General features: G+C 40.7%; 1 protein-coding gene across 2 annotated transcripts in view; it reads right to left on the bottom strand.

Annotated features, from left to right (window-relative positions):
* Positions 1-17,082, bottom strand: part of wdr70 (WD repeat domain 70) — a 111,572-nt gene that overhangs the window by 31,135 nt on the left and 63,355 nt on the right. For both annotated transcript variants that reach the window (XM_088910665.1, XM_088910666.1), the window contains exon 11: positions 1,064-1,163. In XM_088910665.1, the coding sequence (XP_088766791.1) occupies positions 1,064-1,163 (100 nt within the window). The remainder of the gene's footprint in view (positions 1-1,063; positions 1,164-17,082) is intronic.

Raw genomic sequence — 17,082 nt, forward strand, 5'->3', positions numbered from 1 at the left:
TCCTGATTGGGTCCTAAGAAGGATTTTTAAATGAGAATTATCTGTGGAAGAGAGGAATCAAAGGGCTGGATCATATTACTTATTTATTATTCACTTATTACTTTAGGTAATAAAAATGACGGAAAAAATAATGTGCCATTGTACACTGTACTTCAGTGTTCATGTTTAGACTGTAAAAATACTAAACGTTTCAATGCAATTCCAAACTGCTGCTTCCCCATTGATTGCGTGTTCAGAAAAGAGTCTATTAAACAGAGGGTTTTGTGCAGCACTTACTGAACATATAGGAACTAACAGCCCCAGGTATAAATCCTTGTTTTATGAAGGAAAGACAGACCGTCTATAAATATGTAACAGCCCTCTGCCAAACTGTACGTGAACTGTGCTTGTCTGAATATTATTTTTTGGTATGTGGCAGGGTTTCTTGGTTTCTTAACATGATGAAGAGCAAACAACAGCATATGACATCACTCCTTTGCAGGTGCTGGCACAGCTGTTTATGTAACACGTCTGCACTTTTTTTCCCCCGTTATTCACATCCTTCAGCTGCTGCTCCTTGCAAAGCTGCTGTCTGTCAGATGTCACTGGCTGCTGCTGCAGAAGCACCCCATCACAAGTACGCTACTGTCCACAATCCCAACAAATACAGGTGCAAGAACCTGCATCCAGCTACACAGAAAGGAGTTTCCCTCACAGCTGCAAAAGGCTGAGGGAGAGACAACAGTGTCAGGAATAACCCCAATGCTCTACTGCAACTCTTTGCTCACTGTCACCTTGAAAAGGGGCAAGGAAAACTTCAGTCTCATAAAACTACAGGCACAGCGCTCAATTTCAGCAATATGGGTATGTGAAGTGTTACATTTTTCACAGAGCCACAGCTGTGGTTTCTGATGCAGATAGTGCTGCTTACAGTCCATCTGATGCAGCTTCACTGATCCTCTCACTGTGGAATAAAGACAGGTCACTTTCTACCTGGCCAGATCCAACTGGGTGACATAAGAATGTATGGTTCCCAGCTGCTTCATTCTGGGAGAGAATGAAGGGGGGGTCAGGGTATTCTCACCTCCTCGGGATGCCAGGACTGTGCCATCATAGGAGAAGGACAGACAGGAGGTGTCCGATCCGGGAGTGTGGGCCTGCCGGCAGTGGAACTTGGTGTGCACCTGCAGCAGAAAACACGCGGGCTCAGGTCGCAACAGCGATGTAATGGGCAAGAGGGTTTACAAAAATAAGAAAATTGGAGATATCCAATGCTTTGTTGATTTCACCTTGAAAAAAAGGGGTCAATGCTGATATCTTTGTTTTAAAAGAGGCAGGCAAGCAAAGAGGGTGGCCAGTAAACAGGCAGGGAAATAAAAACAGGAAGTGAGTCGCCACTTGAGTGACAGCCTGCATTAACAGTTGATGAGCACAGGTTAGCAAACGGACAACAATCTCTGCACCAAAAGAGATGAAAAAACTACCATTTATTGTGATAAATTCATCATGCTCCCTAACAAATTACTTATTTTTGCCAAATGATACAGGTACCGTATGTTTATACAATAACAAGGCATTACATTTGCACTAAAACAAAATTAAGAATACCAATTCGGATATCAGCTGTTCTCTGTGTTTGGCTGTCATCAATCGCTATCATGTCAAGCACTGCTGAGGGGCAACAAGAACTTAAACTTCCATTTCCTAATTTTCTTGGCAGGATAACCTAAAGTAGGGCATTTCTGAACTAAAGGGCTGTTTGCAGAACACATCATTTAAAATGTTTAATCTAAAAAAGAGATGTATATCCTTTCAGAAAAATAGATTAAATTAATTAATAGGTGGCAAATCTCAGATTTAAGAGTGAATTGTTGCCCATCACTCTGGAGCAGGGGAAACTCCCACAGGATGTCTCAGGATCAGACTCAAGGACACTTCAGGTTTTAAGGGTGCATAGATTTACAATGTGACTAATACGAAACTTGAAGATAATCACTTTGGTCCAATCGGTAATAAATCTGTTAGCCCCTTCACAAAATCCCTTTAAAAAATGGCCAGTGACCTAAAAAGTGAAAGTCTTAGTATAGAAAAAGATGAGGATTACGCAAACAAATATTAGTCTTAATTGAAATTTATCAAGCCAATAATTGTAACAATGAAATGAACACAGAGAGGAAAATAATCACTGGAACTCTAAGCATATGACCGACAACAAACAGATGACACATGAAGACTATAAAAAATACAAAATATGAAAAAAATAGTCAAAAACCTTCATTCAGTATGGTTTACAGATCTGGCCACTGCCACAGCAGAAAGCCAAACTGCTGAACTGCAGATGACTTAGGTTAAAAGAACAAAAAGGTTCTTGAGATAGTTCTTAGAAATAAACACTGATCACGTTTGTTCTCTCGAAAAAAGTAAAGCCCCAGTTAGTTTCATTCATTGGACAATTTAAGTTCAAAGATACTGATGCTTTTTGAAAGGAGACTTTTGGGAAAACCTGTACATACTTTTTGTTGTTTTAACCTTTGCTTGGGCCTGCTGCCAAAGAATGCCTTTGTTTTCCAATGACTGTGACATAACAATGCTGCATTCCTAAACCACTTAACTGTTATGCTACATCTACACACATGTTCTAACGGATAAGAAAACATTATTAGTAGTAAGGCAGTTAAAGGAGGCTCCAGAGAGGTAAAATTTCCAGGGATTTTCAGAATGTCCATCTAGCCTGGAGGTTCTCAATACAATGCAACCTACTTCTTGGTAATGCCAGCACATCAAATAATGCCTTTTCAGTAATTCCACCCATCCCTGTCTGAAGCAGCTTTATGTAAGCGAATTTCAGATTAAGGAATATATCGAATAGCATTAACTGAAACACATCGTGTTTATAATTGAAAAGGGGAAACCTGTTTCCATGTCATCACAACACTGAAAACTGAACAGCGTACATTTGGGATGTCTTCCTATCATTATGTAGCAGAATTATCCAAGCCCCCAAAAGGGAATGTAAACTAAGTTTAGATGGTCTTGAAACATGTTAGCTTTACCTTACTGATGATGTGTTGCTGTAATAGTAAGCCAGTTCAGAACAAGAGAAACCACAGGTTTGGACATGTGGTGTCTGTGCTTGGCGGAGAAGCCAAAGGTGTGAAGCAGCCATCTGTGGGATTGACTGAACTCCGCTTAGTCAGAGGCTCCCTAAGGTCCTCAAACAGGGATGAACATTCAGACAAGTTAGAGGTCCTGAAGATCTTGATGGTACAATGACTACTATCTGAACAAGTACCTTGAAGTGTGTTATCAGCTGGGGCGTTCCTCGTGCATCATGGAAACTTACTTGTTTGATTAGATCTGAGGATCTCAATCAGCAGTTTCTTGAAGAAAAAGGCTTCAACAACAAAACCATGCAGCTTGCTACAGACATCCACCGCCCTTTGTACAAAAAAGTGCCTTCTGCTTTCCATCTAAAATGTTACCCCATAACATATATTTAACAAAATCCCCGTATAGCTGGGGCAAATGTATTCAAACAAATATTCACAAATAGAAAAACTGAAGATTTAAGAGGAGCTGTAAAACCTGCCGGACTGCTACTCCCTGAAGAAGTACTCAACACCCCAGCTATAGGCACAAGGGACCCATTAACAGTGCTTCAAATTTCCTGCGTTTATACTGATTGTTTTTGGCAGCTGAAAAGTTTTAAGAAGAGAAATTGGTACTGACCAGAAGGGGGAAGTTAAGAAGAGGAAAAGCCCCATTTGTTTATGACAGTGGTGATGGCCTGAAAGAGAGACAGAGTGAACGGATGTGCCTCTGTGTTTAGACTGGAGTGAAGAGAGGGATGGGGCCTTTCTAGGTGTACTGATGGAAAGATCCACAGACAGTGTGGGACAGCTACAGAAACTTGCCTCCTCTGTGTAGCTCTCCAAGACAGAGGAGTCACAAGTGCTCCATAAAGAGGAAATGTCAGATGCTGCCTAGAGATGTGGGAGGTCAGAACAGTGAATTAAGATCTATGTTGTTTATCAATTAATATGAGATTTACAAAAAGATGAACTTGCAAGATTAAGCCTGAGTTTATTAGGAGCTATGAAATTGGAAAATGTGAGATGCTTAGCTAAAATCTGGTTTGTCTCTTAACAAAGACTGGTGCCTATGTTTTGAATAATAGCGGACATTAGATAATCCCGACACAGAGATACAGAGAGAGTCTTTGCTCTCTCAGAGTTTTTCAACAACAGTTTTATGGCGCTGGCCAGCTTATCAACTGAGAACACTGGAGAGGCGTACTGTATAAGAACACCACAGCAACAGTATTTCAGGAAATGAATTTGTGTATCAAACCTTCTGCCAATCCAAGACACTGGAATTTCAAATTCATTTCTAACGTTTGTTTTGCACATTTCTAATGGTGGCATCAGTGGTCCCATAGTTTCAGGCTGGGTGCACAATCACCATGTGACAATTTAAAATACACAATGTATTTTGCTTGCAGGCATGTAAGTGCTAGACAAATCAATCCCTCAAAAAGGCCTTGTGCTCATTTTATTTACTTTCATACAGGACAAATAGCATGAAGCCCATGTGCACGGGACAAAGGAAACATCTAATAGGACCAAATAGTAAATGTCCAGCAGGAAAGGCAAATTAAAATAGAAAAAACAAGAGAGAGAAGGAAAGTAAAAGGATAAGGAAAAAACAAGGAAGACAAAAAAGAAATGTGGGGGAGTGCTGTGTACAAAGGGGAAATTAATTTTTCATATTCATATGCAGTCTTCTTCAGAATCAACTGTAAAAATGAATCAGGGAAATGCCCAGAAACAACATGGAATTGCGTACAACCAAAAGCATAATCTTATTTTTATTTGGGGGGGGATTAATTAACATGGAAACAATTCATAGTATAAACATACATACTACAAACTACAAAGAAAAGAGCATATTAACCTTCCAATATAATGGTAAAACATTACTGACAAACAAGATTTAGGAATTGTTTCCACACTCGAGGCAGAAGGAAATGTTACGGTCTAATTAAGGATCAAACATTGAATATTGCTGTGTGCAGTCCCTGACACTCTCTAGAGCTTTACTCTGCAAACCATGCTGTCTCCTGCAGTGGGGCAGAGAGATAATGCACAGAGTCCAATGGGGGTGAAGGAGGTATTGACAGCCATGAGCTGTCAGGCCTAGTATCCTGTTCTTCTGCAGTTTCACTACTGCCACTCCGCTGCTGACCTCTGGGGGGTCAAAGAACTGAGGGTAGACACAGTGACCCTTATAAAAAACAATGCGCTGTCAGCTCATTGGGAGCACTGCAGAAATTAGGCTGACTTGTTTATGAACTGCTGCACCGAGAAGCCACCGATTAGAAGCCATCCTCATGAAGTGCTGTTCGGTATTGACAATACTATCAGGACAGTGACCAAAAATAGCTGACCCGAGGTAATGAGAATTCTGGATAGGTGCCCACAGGTCAGAGACTCCAGAGCAGCTGTGTTTAAGCTTTTCTAACCCCAATTACACTTATTCAGAAAAGTGTTGCTGCACGAGGATGGTTCTTATTGAGAAGTTTGAAAATTGAAGTACTGATTGCACAGAAACATTTACGTAACCTCACTTCTGAAGCATCTTAAGGGGCATGACCCCTGACTAGCAGATGTAGGCAGTGGTATATTATAGGGATTGGTTTTAGGCTTGTTCCTCCTCCTGGTCTATATCAATAGTTGAGATTAGAAACTAAGGTACATTGCAGATGATTTTTACAAAAAATTACAAAGTGACAGAAATTCATGGTCACACAATTTTCAAATGGTAATAACAATGGTGGTAGGAACACACTATGCACCGCACATGGGTGATACAGAGCTGCAGAAGATTACAGATTAAAGGCATCTAGGCAATTATGTACATTCTTCATGTCTTCTTCATGTCCTCATGAAGACAATGTGGGGAAGCAATAAAGAGCAACCAGAATACTTGGGCATGTAGAAATATAATCAAGGTAATTTATGTTCAAGCGAGACAATACATTATTAAGACATTTATAATATTGTATGCAGTTTTGGTCACCAAATCATAAAGAGGATATTAGTCTTTTAATACACTTAATGAAGACTGAAAACTATGATTCCTGGTCTCAGTGGATTGTCATATACAGACAGAAACTAAATCTCTTCTGCCTAGAACGAAAGACATCAGGAGGAGAATTGAGCCAAGTATAAAGAAACCTAGGAATATTGGTTGGTTGAGTCCAGGTCTCTATCTTACACTCACTACTGTAAGAAGGAGGAGTAGCAAGTGAAAATTAAATGTGAATATGTTTATAGCACAGAAAAGGAAACACTTCTCTACACAATGAGTGGTATTTTTACACAAGCCAGTACTATTCCAAAATCCCAAATATAGCACAGATGGATCAGCTGCCTTTTAAGAAAGTTTATTTGGACTGTGATGGCTTTAATCCTCTTCTCAGGGTCTATTTGTTTGTGGCTCTCAATAAGTAGAGCACTGGAGCTGTTTGTGAAAGTATATTGGATTTCATGCCGTGTGTTACGGCCATTTCCCAGGCTCCTCTTCTGTACAGAGGACTTGTATTCTCACACTAGAACATGGAGGACTGGACTGCCAAAGGTTACCACAACGATTATTTCAGTTCAAGCTGCTGTAGATTACTCCTATCCTGAATAGTCTGGTCCAGTGGTTAGGGAACAGCGATTGTTATCAGAGAAACCCAGTTTAAGCACCATTTCTGCGACTGGCTCAATATGCATCTCCCTGAGAAAGCAAGTGAGCACCTTTGTGGTGACCTGCGGCAACTAAAGTCTTCTTTGCATTGTTACAGCTATCTGTGAAAATCGCTTCCCAGTTGAGTGTGGGAACACTCACATCATCTTATTACAATGACCGTTATCGCCATTATTATTTATGTTGCTGCTGAGCCTCAAACAGCCTGGCTTTCTAGCATGTTTGCCAAGTTGGGGTTGTAATTGTAATGATAATAATAAGAATTATTAATATTAATAATAAGCATTAATGTAGTTAAAACTGAAATAAAAAATAAAACTCTTGTCTTCTGCTGTCTGAATATACTGTAAATACAATGCTCTGCCTATGCTTTTACAGCTTTAATAGGACTCCCAACTGCGGCTCATCAGTTTTCTCCGTCTCGTTAAAAAAAAACTGCCATCACCAATGGGGAGTGAACGTCTCAGGTTTGATAAGGAGAGGTGAGCCTCACTCCAACGTGAGCAGCAGTGTCTGGCTCAGCCCAGGAAGAGGGACAAAGGACAAGCTGAAATTGCTATTAGCCTGCAGGAGGAGGAGAAGATGGATTAATTAACCTGCCTAGTGAAATTCGGGCCTTGGTGTGCAACTGCTGCAACCTGGCACAGAGAGATAAGGCTCAAGCCTACCTACGGCACTGGCGGATAACCCCCAAACCCCCCCACACACACATGGGGTGGGGGGGTGTCTGCCTCTCTCTGAGCAGGTACACTGCTTTAGAGCTCAACTCAAGAGACTCAACTCACTCTGGACTGTGCTACTGCTTTTATTGCTGCCTACCGTGGCTGCTCCATCTCCTGCTGGATTTGCATGGAAACAAATCAAAACACAAGCGTGCAAGCTTATCCCCATGTCCTTATCTCTTACAAGCGAAGTGAAACTACAGATTACCACAATTTGAGAAACCGCCTTTATGGTGTAGAAAGAAAGATACAATTCAGCAATGTCATGGTTTGGAAGTGCTATGAAAAGAAAAAAAAATTCTAGCACATAAGCAATTCTGTCTGTATTGCATTTTTATTTTTAAATTAACTGGTTGTCACCGATTCTGCAGAAATTAGGACTATCAATGCAGTGTGCAGAAGTGTGCCGATAGCAAGTTAATTGTGTTACCGCACCTCTGAATACACATCTCTTCAGCACTGAGCAACACTGGTAAGTGTTTCAGGTTTACAGTCCCTTTGTGCAATGGATAAAGCAATAATGTTCCCCATAAGTCCTGTATAATAATATTGGCACACTAACTCAGACAGTCCATTTTTAATGCCTGTGCCGGGCCTCTGATTGAGCAGATCTGGAGTGACCTGTGTGCCTGCAGTCTCGGCTTGCATCACATCCTAAACCACTTCGCTCAGGAAACGGTTTGGCTGCCTGGCCCAGAGGGGAGAGTGCCACCTACTGGTCTACTCAACATTTTACAGCAGGAGATATTTGATTACAGCTCTAAATGATACCCAATTTGGTATGATTACAAGAAACTGTGCAACTCTCCAGTGTACAGTTTATCATATGAAGACATTTTTATAAAATTCCTTCTCAAAACTATGGGAAAATAAGATCTTGTATAAAAGTGCTTGGCAGAACTAAAAAAAATGAATTCAAAACCTAGACTAAGCTGACAGCAGAGAAAATTATTTTTGACAATGGCAATATCTCTCATGCATGCATATTACCAAAATTGGAGGTATATTAAAGATTCATTTGTCAATGATCCTAATCTGAACCAGCAAAGAAAAACCTTCATACATTATAACAGTATACAGAATATACAGTGAAAATGACTAATTTTGAGGATAGCAAGTGGAGAATTGCACAATGCATATCTAAGACTTCACTGAGAATATTATGCTGATTTGGTATCACAGTACAAACAAGATAGTGCTGCACTAGAAGAAGTTCAAAGAAAAACAAAAAGTGGATTTAAAAAGCACTGCAAGATTACAAACAGTCCCTCTCTAATGTCTCGAACAGAGGAGGCTATGAGCGGATTTCACTGAAATTCTGTCCTCAGCATTCTTAAAGATATTGACAGTTAGCTGAAGAGACTACTAAAGCCCAACAATGAAACAGTGACACAAGGGAAATTAAAGACTTCCATTTATGACTTAAAAAAGGGGGCACAGCTCTACACAAATAGCTGTGGGTTTCTGGAAAAAAAAAACTATCAAGTTGCTGTTGCTGAGATTGACGGCCTGGATCCCCTCAAGAAACAGACTGAGATGACAAAATCACCTTCCGTTACTCCTTCAGTTCCCTAACATTTTCACAACGCGAAGGCTCTCCGGCTACGCCAGTGACAGGAAAACAGAGGGGAGTAATGAGGCTCCTCGTGCCTGGGCTCCATTTACTCGCTCAGAACCGCTGGCAGGGGTCTCGTAAAACGCGTCGCGTAAACATTCACGCCAAGCTCGGCGTCACCACAGCTTGTTAACTTTTCTAGTTAACAGAACTTGTGCTGCTGCCCGTAACACTTGACCTGCAGGTGAACCCAAACCCCACAGGGACCCCACCGCAGGAGGGGCTGCTGTCAGCACATGCAAGGGGGCGCACGGCAGGCACCCATAGCTCTGCCAGCGCACAGCCAAGCCTGAGGTGAAACCAGCGCCTCAGCACTCCTGCTAACAGAACACCGTTCTTTCCATGAATGTGTTTACACGTTGCAAGAAATGCAACAGCGCCCAGCACAAGCAGCCGAAAACCCAGAGCCATGCCGAACCAAAAGGAACTAACAGATTGACTACAGCGTGTCCAACCACAACCACCACGATGCCTAACACTCAACACCCAAGCAAAAGGGCAACATTCATACCACACTCACAAAAGTGTTTTGACATTGCTAAACAATTCTGCTGTACATGCACACGGGGCCCCTTTTAAATGTCTCAGAAGACTGTATGGGAGTAATGTTACAGTATTCTAACACTAAGGCTCATACCGAATTTAACTGCACTCCACCTGTTCATCACAAACTGTAAACTCAGCACTTCATGTCAGATCTTTGTTTGCAAGGGGGCTCTTTTCCCACGTTAGTGAGGAAATCCTTCTTGGTGCAGCAGTTTTGTGATTTGTAAGTCGCAGGTGAGCTGAGGTTTTGATTTTGTCCAGGTCTACAATTCTCAAGTGTTCAGCCCAATTTTGTTGCTTCTGCCAAGGGGATTAATGTAAAGAGTACATTGAGAAAAACATTTGAGTACTCTGATATAGCTGATGTTGTGAAAATCAAATCTCGCTGCTTAACAAAAAAGATATTTACATTTTGGAATGTATCATAAAACACACCAGCTTTCAAAGGATCTAATTATAATTCATTAATTGCATTTATTCAAGCAAGAATTATGAGCTCTGTTGAAAATCACCAGTTACTACACCCAATCAATTATTGACATTTTTTATCTGTAAATTATTTCTAGTAAAGCACTGAGGCTGTCTGGATTGATACACTAGCCAGGTCTGCTGTTGCCTTCAGAGATGCACTACATGCAGGTGCATTAACAGTCTTGACCCTTGTGAATCACACACAATGGCCTCTTTTCCACTATTTGAGTTCAGAGAAGACAAGACCTGGTATACTATTACTCTACAGACCTTATTGGAAATTGGAAATACCATGTGCTGGGTCATTCCTACTGCTTTGGACAGGATGATTCACTCTACAGAATAAACAACTTTTACATTTTAAAATATTTTGGTTGACAAGGCATAGATTGGCATTGTGAATGTATAGGTGAATGAAGTGAGACCTAGACAGATACATTTAATTATTAATTCACATATTTAGAGTATGTCAGATTAGTAGAGCTACAACTGACTACAACACATGTAGACACAAAAACAGAAATGTTCAATAAGACTTTGAAAACAAAGCCAAAGGCTCCTCAAATTCCAAACTCACAGGGCCTGATTTTCCACTGTGTGCTAAGTGTAGGCAAACTGCCCGTCTAATTAATTTACTACGGAGTGGGCAGTTTGCCCACAGTGGAAAACATTGTTTATTTCTTGACATAATCCCTGCAATATTAATATATTCTTCCATCTGTACTGAGGTTTCTGGACAGCTCCCAAGAAAAACGACTGGTCTTGGTCTTAAGAAATGACATCTCAGTCACTTTAGAATGGTCATCATCCCATACATTCACATGTTCTCTGAGTTTTCAAGCAAGATAGTGTCAGGTGGGTAAAACTGCAAGAGTTCAAACACACAGCACGTCTGAGTCGCACAGCATAGGAACAAGCACAGAAACAAGTGAAAGCTGGAACTAATTTTCCCCCGCAACTACGGGAAAAAAAAACAATAAAGGAATACATATCACCCAAACAAACCTTCCATTTTTGGCAGCCTTAAACACCTCACCCATGGACAACAGACAAAACTGTGAGAGTAAGTCACACATGTATTTTCTACCTTTCTGTTCAGTTTTACACTTTTTACATGACACAAACGCACCAGTCACGAGCTCATTCACAGTCATGAATAGGAGCTACTGCATTATTGACGGTACTGTAGCTTCATCAAAAAACTCAATTCCAAAGATCTGTTCTTCAAGGGCACTTCCGTGTACATAATCGGGATGATAAAAAAGATCAGAGGGCTCAAAAATAGCCACATCTAGGTAACATTAGATGACTGAACCTAGGAGCTGTAGTCCTCATATCCTTAGGGCTTTAAGTTAAGCATAGTGGACACACCGCTTTGTTGTTTCAATACCTCTGACTTTAAATAAACCGAACTTGACATTCCAAATAATCCCCATGAACAGAAACTCAGTTACGGTAATGTACTGCTGAACAAAAAAAAAAACTCATTGTTAATCTGTAAAGGTCAGCCAGCGGCAGATTTCCTTAAATATTACAAAATAAACTTAGGCTTGACAGATGAGCCTTTGTTTTGCTAACACCTGACAGTACGATCAAGTCTGAGAATGCTTTGCGTGTATCCCCTTACAAGTGACACAGATTTCACTATAAGTAGCCTCACATTCAGCCTGATCAAAGAAGTTGTCATAATCTCTTGGTACATTAGTGAATTTGTAAGCCTTTATTTTTTTTTCCCATATTTAAAATGAACGATGGCAGACTTTCCATGACAGGGGAGAGTCAATGTGGAAAAGAGCAATTTGATACACATTTCCAGGGGGCACTTCTAAAAAGATTCCAGACGAGATTTCACAAGCACAAGAACTCAGTTACTTTAAAAAAGGACTATAAGCACCTGTATCTCATTTGTGTCTGAGATAACAGGCTCTTCACATGCAGCCAGGCACCATCGGTTTTCCAGTCTGACCATCTCACACGCTACTCTCTACTGCACTGAGGCCAGATTTTCTGATTGGTGTTCTATTAAAACATCCCTGAAATCTGCACTTTGGAAAATTGGTCAATGACGAACAAGGAAACAGAAACAGTGACAGATGCAAATCAAAAACTACAAATAAAACTGAAGGTGAGACAACGTGAATTTCTAAACCAGTCAGATATATCCCACCCTCATATCTTGCAACTATATTCAGCTTCAACTAAGTGTTGTGAGAATAAAACAAGTCACTAACTTTTAGAAAGCTTTTTCCTGAGTTAGGAGAATGAGTCAACTTAAAAAAACTAATCTAATTTTTTTTCTCTGCTTATGCACAAATATGCAGAAGCCTATAACATTACAGCACAAGCACATATGAAATCCCAACCAGAGCAGTATTGTCCAGTTTTCACAATAACATTACAAGTTTTCATACCCTTTGCACCAAATATCTGGGTTAAAAACAATCATCGGGATCAGATACTACAGAATGCACAAAGGCCAAGCTACTGTATACCAACATGTCTGTGTGTGGCGTTGTGTAACAACACATCATCCCCCATGTTACTGTGATACGGCAGGATTATGTAAAACTGACATTTAGCAGGGGACTTCATACCTTAATGATCCACTTGTCCGGGTGGATTGTTTCACTGGACCCATGAAAAACCAAAGATGTTTCTAAAGGCAAGAAGGTAAGAATATTGGAAACATTCGCCTCAATGGGACCTCAGATGTGTTGTCTAGTGAGGCCAGACCCAAACTCACTTAGCCCTTATTCACCTGTACTGTGCATATTCATGGAGGTACACTGCCCCTGGGGCTGAACTGCCATATGTGATCAGTGTTCTGAGGGCCACCCCCAGGGTTACTCCCATCACAGATCACTCCTGCTCTCAAAGAAAGACAGCCCTCATCTTACAAGGGCAACTCTGGTCACACACAACCAGTCACTCCTCCCAAAAGCTTTTTACTCCTGTGGGAGTTAGTTTTGTTTTGAGACAACGTGACTTGACTACATGGTGTACACTGCACAAGCCAGTAAGCGGCAGAACTGATTAACTGATCCTTCTACATCTGCGGTCACAACTCCTAAAGACTCAAGTTGTGTACCAAGATATAAAGGGTTGGGCTTGCTGGCAGTGAAATATGTATGCTTGCCAACATACTTAACATATTAACTATTCAACCTGCCATGTCATTAGGAAGTAAAACATCATGCTTTTTGAGATATGAGGAAAAAAACAAAGGATATATAAGAACAAAGAAATCTAAGTGCAAATTTGGCATTAGCTCTGCATTGTATTTATACTCTGTATAAATTCATACCCACCACATATAAGCTTACAGGTACCATATTTATGGAGGTCTGCCAAACTAACAATCGACTGTACAGAAAAAAAATCAACAAATCAAATTCAGAAGTATGTTTATAGCTGTATGTATGTATATATTTTGCATTCAGCCCCTGTTTACAAAGAACTCCACTCAGAGCGCAAACACAGGGATATTCCTGAAGAGCTCGAAAAGGGCCACGTTCTTTCAAAGTCACCTTCCACTGACCCCAGCCGTATCCCCCTGGCTCTGGCTCGGTTCCATCCCATGGTTCTCTTCTCCTGCTGCGTTTACAAACAAGCTGTCCGTGGCTGAGGCAGGTTTACGTTGTGATACTGCTTTCGGGTATGGAGTCTGGGACTCTGTGTGCAGGAGTCACTGAAGGTTTTAACAGCATTCATGCCACTTGGCAAGACTATTAGATAAGTGCCCTTGAAACATAATTAGAAAAATGAAGGAGCAGCCTCCTGCTACCAACTTGCCACCCAAGTTTCAGAACGCGCGGCTGAAGAACCTGGCCACAGCCACCACCCTTATACTCGCATACTGTACAGGGACGGTATTCTGTAACAAAATACTTGGCTTGAGCTCTCTCTCCTTTTTATTTAACATTCTATCACAACAGCAAATGTTCAAAATGTTTAAACCCCGTCGAATGGGAGCTTCATGTCAATCTCAAAATGTGAATAGTTAGCCTTGGTTACACCGAAGTAAAAAATGATTCATTTTCTCCAGAGGAAAAAACTGCAAACTGTTCATTAATCTGGAAGGACTATGAAAAAAAGAGGTAAAAGAAAGTCAAAACTGGAGAAATAACAGTGCTAGAAATCAAAGCCTGACAGCGAAAGTGATTTGTAATATCGGATCTAAGCAGCTGTTTCAAGCTGGACGGCAGCCACTAGCTCCTCAGCAATGTCGAACAGCATCTGTTGGAAAAGTTTCACTATGAAGAGCTCTCGCGAGTGGGGGATCTTCTGCAAGAAACAAAAATATTTACATTAGTCTCCAAATAGCTTTGTCAAAAGCAGATGTGGTTATGTTAAGATCCTTATCGATTCTTAAGATTATAAATGCACCCTCTGCCCCTAGTGGAAATGTCAAACATCTGTAAAACTGTCAAGGTCAAAGGTCTCTGTCACAGTCAGCGGTATTTGGCACCTTTAAATTCCCAGACAGCGTTTGCAGATTGTATTACTGGCTTTGTGATAAAGGGATATTTAATTCCAACAACAGAGTGACAAAAATCCCACCCAAAACTAAAGGGGAGTGCCTGGGGCAACCAGACACGGTACACCACAGCCCCTCGGCATCTGGGCTTCACATTCACATGTTGCTGCAGCCCCGCAGGGTAGATAAGACTGATCTCTACAGTCTCATCACTGCTGTAGCTGATTATCCTTCCAATCCAATTAACATAACTTCATGGGGAAAAGTGTCATATGGTGTGGCTTCTCAGTGGCTTCTCCAACTCTTGTGGAAGATTCCAAGATACAGAGATTCTAGTGACTCTATTTGGAATAACTGATACCAGTGCCATTCCTACTGCGCAGGAGTCTCTAGTATGTATGATCACTGGAGTGCAGGTACGCTGAGGTTGGAAAACATCAAATTTCCCAACACGTCCCTCCCAAAACTGAACAGGTGTTAACTGCAACCAAATATGTTTCACCAATCAGTTTAACAGCAATCAGTTTGGTTGCAGAAGCGAAGACACTGGGATCTTTCAAGAAACATTTAGACAAAAACATGAGATCGAACAGCTACTAGCAATGACACAAGAAAAACGGGGTGGAAGGGCCACCTTCTCTTTATGACCTTTATGTTCTCTATCAAGCTCTTGAAAGCTAATCGTTCAACAGGTCTAAAGGAGCTCAAGTGCTCGGAGTTCTTGTTGCATGTCTAAAGGTATACACTGGGAAAAAGTCATTCACTTGTTGGCATGAAAGCTCCTCCCTGTATACAAAGTACACATCTACTGTATAACAGAATAATGATGGTGACATTAAACAAAGATCATGTTTATGAAATGCTGAGTTTCCTCTGACTCAGGAAAAATAAATAAGAGAAATAAATTAACCAGAAACCATAATACGCACTACAGAGTCCAGGTATCCCTGTAAATGCCCCCCCGAGAGCAGATGTCTTGACAAATTCTTGGCCTGATATTCTGTTGTTGTACAAGGAAAACTGCCAAAGAACCACAGAGGAAAAAAACAAAAACAGAATGACTGGAAAAAATGCGAGCACATACACAGCACTGATGAGTTTTAATTTATTAGCACCAGGGCTAAAATTAGATCTGTCCATCAAGACGCCTGCAATTAGACCCTTAGTAGGTTACTGAAAACAAAGTTTTGCAGACCAGACGCCAACCCTGACTACTGTTCTGCGTTTCAAAGCAATGCTCCCAAACTCAATTTCCAAAAGACACGGATGCACCAGCTTTACCACTATAATAATGAACAAGAGACAGATGTGTTGCCTAGCAATCTGAAATGAAGGCACACATCAGTAGGGTGGTTTGAGGGTTCAATACCAAGAAAAGGTCTGTAAAGACAGAAACGATTCTTGTAACCTAAATTCGAGACAGTCGCCATCTAATTGAACTTTGATTGTTACTGCAACTTATCACGACATTAATTGTGATTTAATTTTTTACATCCATCCATCTACTTTATTTGCCCATATCTAGATGATTGTGTTGCCAGAAGTTGTGCAGCAACATTTTACATCACTGCACACGTTACTGCATTAATTATGAACTATGTTCTAGTAGGGCTGGGCGATATGGCCAAAAACATTATCACAATAAAAATTTTCATATCAGTCGATATCGATAATTATCACGATAAATGTCAAATCATTATTTCTTTCAAGTTTAAAGGCAGATTTTTTCTCATAAACATATATATCGAACATTTATCGAACTTTTGTTAAAATTATATAGAGGAAAATTATATTGCAATAATTATCGTTATCGAATTATCGCCCAGCTCTATGTTCTAGTTTGAAAACTCAATTTATTATGGCAGTATGTAATTTTTTTACATTTACCAGTGAGCTACTAATGCATCAAGGCAAACTACACAAGACTTTCAAGCAGACCCATTCTTCAACAGTTGCCATTTGTCCTCCACTGTGCAGTAATGATAAGCAATTTTTATACTCCGTATTTGATTTTCAGTCTGTGTTCAATCTACACTTAGGAATATGAAAAAGAAGCCAAATGAAGCCAAATGGAAAACAAGCATGGTAGGAAGAAGAGATTAAACACTGCTCACGTATGGAGAGCAAGTGCAGAACTGTAGCTGTTGCATCTTACTCCTGTCAAGCCATGAAGGAGTTTTCGGCAGGACTGGGCTGAAACACTGCAGTGCTCACTTGCAAAGACGTAAGGCCATGAGAATCACCAAATGCCACTTTTCTGGATTTATCAACCTAGACTTCCAAAATCAAAGGTTAGCAGTTTCATCACTCACTCTCTCCCCTGCCTCTCGCTTCTGGGTTCCATCATCTTTCAGTTCAGTGACGGGGCACTTGACACACCTGCCTGTAACTCCAGAAGACTAAGGGTTGTGCCAAAACTGCCCTAAGGTGCCAGACCCATCAAAACTGATGCCCTTTTTGTTTCTCACACGAGTCCTCAAATGACATTGTTATTTTAAACCCAGAAAGGAATGCAGGGT

This window comes from Atractosteus spatula, chromosome 3, assembly GCF_055471065.1.
Source record: "Atractosteus spatula isolate fAtrSpa1 chromosome 3, fAtrSpa1.hap1, whole genome shotgun sequence".
Lineage (NCBI taxonomy): Eukaryota > Metazoa > Chordata > Actinopteri > Semionotiformes > Lepisosteidae > Atractosteus > Atractosteus spatula.